The sequence below is a fragment of the Camelina sativa genome, chromosome 19 (assembly GCF_000633955.1).
Source record: "Camelina sativa cultivar DH55 chromosome 19, Cs, whole genome shotgun sequence".
In the NCBI taxonomy this organism is placed as follows: domain Eukaryota; kingdom Viridiplantae; phylum Streptophyta; class Magnoliopsida; order Brassicales; family Brassicaceae; genus Camelina; species Camelina sativa.
The window spans coordinates 10387239-10391947 of NC_025703.1; the positions used below are offsets into that span (position 1 = coordinate 10387239).

General features: G+C 37.5%; 1 protein-coding gene across 2 annotated transcripts in view; it reads left to right on the forward strand.

Moving 5' to 3' along the window:
- Positions 3926-4709, forward strand: part of LOC104765867 (sugar transport protein 4) — a 3002-nt gene continuing 2218 nt past the window's right edge. The window contains exons 1-2 of one of the 2 annotated variants that reach the window (XM_019241573.1): positions 3927-4417; positions 4517-4706. In XM_019241573.1, the coding sequence (XP_019097118.1) occupies positions 4285-4417; positions 4517-4706 (323 nt within the window). In that variant the 5' untranslated portion in view covers positions 3927-4284. Of the gene's footprint in view, positions 4418-4516; positions 4707-4709 lie in introns of both variants that reach the window. The other variant, XM_010489650.2, reaches the window with a different exon arrangement.

Sequence of the window (4709 nt, forward strand, 5' to 3'; positions counted from 1 at the left end):
AACCGTAGCCGCTCTTCTTCGTCTTCTCTGGCAAACTCTAGCCACTCTTCTCCGTCACTCGCAATTCTCTTCTCCGGCAAACCCTTGTCTTCTCCGTCAAACCCTTCTTCTTCTTCATCTTCTCCAGCAAACCCTTCGTCTTCTCCGTCGAACCTTCATCTTCTCCATCGAACCTTCGTCTTTTCCGTCGAACCTACGTCTTCTCCGGCAAACCCTTCATTTTCTTCGTTGAACCTTCATCTTCTCCGTCAAGGTATTAACCCTAATATCTCTTTGTCTTTGTTTCTATCCTCCTCGTCAAACCCTAATCTCTTCAATTAACCCTAATTTTTTCAATTAATCCTAATTTCTTCAATTAACCCTAATTTCATCTATTAACCCTAATTTCATCTATTAATCCTAATTTCATCTAATTTCTCTTAGATCTGATTAAAGTGATTTTGATTTTCTTATAGATGTTTAATGGAAACGATTACACAAGGTTCCTGTCTGATCAAGGTGTACCTGCTCCCACCGGTTCTAACCGTATACAGACTCCCACTGGTTCTAGTTCTCGCTGTTCAACCTCGCAACCACTACCTCAGACACCGTCTTATCATACTCCTTCTCCTTCATCCTCTAATGTGAATCTTCGCTCTGGGGATCATCAGGAGGTGATTCCCCCTGCTCGTTCGTCGTCTACAGGAGCTTCTACATGTCTCAACAATCTTACACTGGAAGAGTTGCTCGATAGTCCTGGGCGTTGAGGTTTAACGAAGCTTGATCCACGTCGACCTCCAGGAACTGTCTGGTAAGCAATACTTTAAAGTTTTTAATTTCATGTTGAAATCTGATATTTGCATGTTGAATGATAGTTACACTTAATGATAGTTGCATGTTGAATCCGAATCAGTCTTCATGTTGAATCCGAATAATTCATTCCTTTCATTTTGTATTTTGTTTGGAGGTTTGACCAAGATTCCTCTGTTGCCGCTACTGTACGAAGCATCTTTGAAAGAGATTTCAAAGAGCCTCATGCCAATTGGACACAGACGCCGACTAAAGTGGTAGACCGTTGGTATGAATCTTTTGCGGTAAGTCAAATCTATTTTGCTACTTTACAATATGTTTTGTATGTCAAGTTTAAACATATACTAATTTACTTTTTTGTTTTTTGGAAGCAAATATATAATTGGGACTGTTCCATAAACGATAGAGTTAGGAAGGAGTTTAAAGACAAGCTTAAGGACAGGATGTGTGATCAAGTCTCCAGGTGGAAGTTAAAGTGGAAACTGAAAGGTGATGAGGCAAAGCCACAATGGATTGATCCTCAAGTATGGGGTGGTCTTGTTAAATATTGGCTTGATCCCAAATCAGAAGTCAAGAGTACCAACAGCTGGAACGCTCGATATCATGATCCTGATGGCACCGACATATATAAGCATCGCTCAGGACAAACCTCTTTTAAAGCTCGAGCTCGAAAACATGTAAGTATTTAGACCTTCTTCTTTTTGAACTAGCATTGACCTTATGGACAATCAATACACTAATCATTTGTCTGTTTTTTTTGTTTCAGTGTGAGCTAACTGGTGAGTTAACTCCTGATTTTGTACGCATCCTAGAAGAGACTCATCGAAAGCCTGATGGGTCTTTTACGGATGGAAAGTCTGAGTCTCTGTTCAACGAGGTGTCGTCCAAGATTCAAGAGGTAGAATCTGAGCATTACACAGGAGATAATGGAGAGAGCACTGCTTCTAGTGGGGTGCCCATTCATGTCAAAAACAAAATTTACACATCAGTAGGTTGTCTGTTTTATATACTTTGAATGTTTTTGTTTTTGTTTTTGTCTTCGTCTTTCTTTGAAGTTTCATTGTTGTGTTGTTGTTTTGTTGGTAGGTTGCTCCAAAGAAGAAAAACAGGATTTATGGCGTTGGTTCTTTGCAGTTTGAAGCATCTTCTACCAGTAGCGTCCACCGCCTATGTCTCCGGCTAATGATCCGCTAATATTGGCTCAGAAGCTAGCTGCCGTTGAGGACTGTATTCAAACTCAGGCGACTCAAATCCAACAAAGTTCAGAGAGGATGCATAGCTATGATGCATACTTCGAGTATCTCGCTGAAAAGGATCCGGAATTTGCTTCTAGGTTTGGAAACACGACAAGGACCAACCCAGAAGCCGGAGGAGAGGGCAACACTACCAACATCGATGAAACAGGAAACCCCGGTGGAGAGGGCAACACTACCAACACTACCAAATCTCTCTCTCAAACTTTTTAAAACCTTGTGTTTTGTAATGTAAATGTTTTTTTAAGACAATTTAAATTTCATTTCAGTTTGAATTTTTTGTTAAAGACAATTTAAATTCCATTTCAGTTTAGATTTTATAGGAATTTTAATTATATTCCCAATTGCCAATTCAAATTAAAATTTCAATTCAGTTTCAATTCAATTTCAATTCGAATCCAAATTCAAATTTAATTTTAATACAAATTAATCTAGCTTGCAACGTATTTGCGATGGATTCAGTTTCTCGCAAATTGCTTCAGATTTGCGAGTCGAGAGGTTTCTCGCAAACTGCTAGTGAATTGCGAGGAATGTGATCCTCGCAAATTGCGAGGCATTTGCGATATTTAGTATTTGCGAGACGCGATTTGCGAGAGATTATAGTATCTCGCAAATCCTTTGCGATTCACGATTTGCGAGGAATGTGCGATGAATTCTCCCATCGCAAATCGATTGTTTTCTTGTAGTGTATACAATTTACTCTAGCAGGGGCAGACATAAGCTTGTACCACACCAATTTACATGAAAAAGGAAACATACCCTTGTATGCAATGCATAACGTCGTTATTCACTATCGCAGCCTCATATTCTGCATTTACGTCGTGATGGTAACGATATATATGTCATTAAATTTATAATATATGATGATTGAGATGACGAAAGTTTTGTGGGAACATCATGAAAATAATCTAACGGGAGTTTTGACTTTCCAATGTAAACTAAAGGAGTCGAAAGCAACGTAAGACTGACTACGTATAAAAAGTATAGAACTACGTATGATTTACGAAATAAATAATAATTTCGTATAGAAAACTAGTGATGGTCAACTTTTTATTTCCATCGGAATCAATAATAGCCCACAGGTCCAACTGTTTTAATAACATTGTTTGAATATCCTCTGACACATAAATATTATCTTAGAAGTCAATTTGACGTATAATATGCTCTTATAATATCGAAAAAAACGATTTCATTCAAAAACTTATTTTGTCCCCATTCCGTGGATAATATAAAAACGTAACATTCATGATAGATCCATGCATGTGAATGGAAAGGCTGTCACGGGTAAAAAAGGTTATTTAGGTATCAAATGGCCTCAAGTTTTGGATAGATACTGAAAACTCCGTATCACCTTTTTAGTATCAAAAGATTGAAAAGTAATAACTACTCTATACTTTTTAAGTTTGAAATTTAAAAATAGATCTGAAATCCAATCAAAGATCTTATCTAATGTTCAACAAAGAAAAATAAAAATCTTATCTAAAAAGACTACAAATAAATAAAATTGTAGCGGTCTTTTTTGTCCATTGACCGAGTTTTGCGGGCGTTTACTCATTTAGTACCACAAACACCAAATAAAAAGATCTGTCACTTGTAAGAAAAAGGTGACGAGAAAATCAAAAATAGCTTTAATTAAGTCAAAACTGTAGTTCTAGTGCAAATTAAAGAGTGTGGATCTAATAATCTAAGAAATTACAGCTTTTCGTGTATTAATTATTTATTATGCAGTCCAATAATTACGTTAATTTGGTAAACTGTCCTAAAGTATCGTTGAGAAAATTTGATTATTCCTCGTCATCATAAGATAACTTTACACATTTTCAAACAGAAAAAGACAAAGATTATAGTATTAGTTAATTTGCTTGAACTAAAAAAAAGACACGAGATTTATGGAAGCAGATAAGATCCAGAGGAATAGGGCTAGTGGGAAGAACGAGAACAAACAGCTGTTCTTCTTTCTCTTCCAAACCTCAAAGTCAGCCGACAGTTAAATTTTGACAAATGCTATAAATTTCAACTCAAATCTTCTTCATTTTTCAATATCAACTCTTTTCTTCTTCTTTTTGTTTTCTCTGTCTGAATTCGAACCAGATCTAACTGAGAGGAAAACAAAAACTAACACAAGAAGACGAAGAACAAGATCTCCTCTGTCTGAAAAACAGAGCCAAGTCAACCACAAACACCGAGTCTTCCACGACGTCGTTTTAAGCAATTTTTTTGTTTTTCGTCTCAAATCGGAGAAATGGCCGGAGGGTTCGTCAGTCAAACGCCGGGTGTTCGGAACTATAATTACAAGTTGACACCGAAAGTGTTCGTAACATGTTTCATCGGTGCTTTTGGTGGTCTCATCTTCGGATACGATCTTGGAATCTCAGGTTTCTTTTTTTGTTTGTTTCTCAGATTCAAATCTCGTTCTTTCTTTCATCTAGGAAATGTCCGGTGACTAATTGTGGGGTTTTTTTCTTTTCTTGTAGGAGGGGTAACCTCGATGGAGCCTTTCCTGGAAGAGTTCTTCCCTTACGTGCACAAGAAGATGAAGAGCGCACACGAGAACGAGTACTGTCGATTTGATAGTCAGCTTCTCACTCTCTTCACTTCGTCTCTCTATGTGGCGGCTTTGATCTCTTCTCTCTTCGCCTCCACCATTACTCGAGTTTTCGGTAGGAA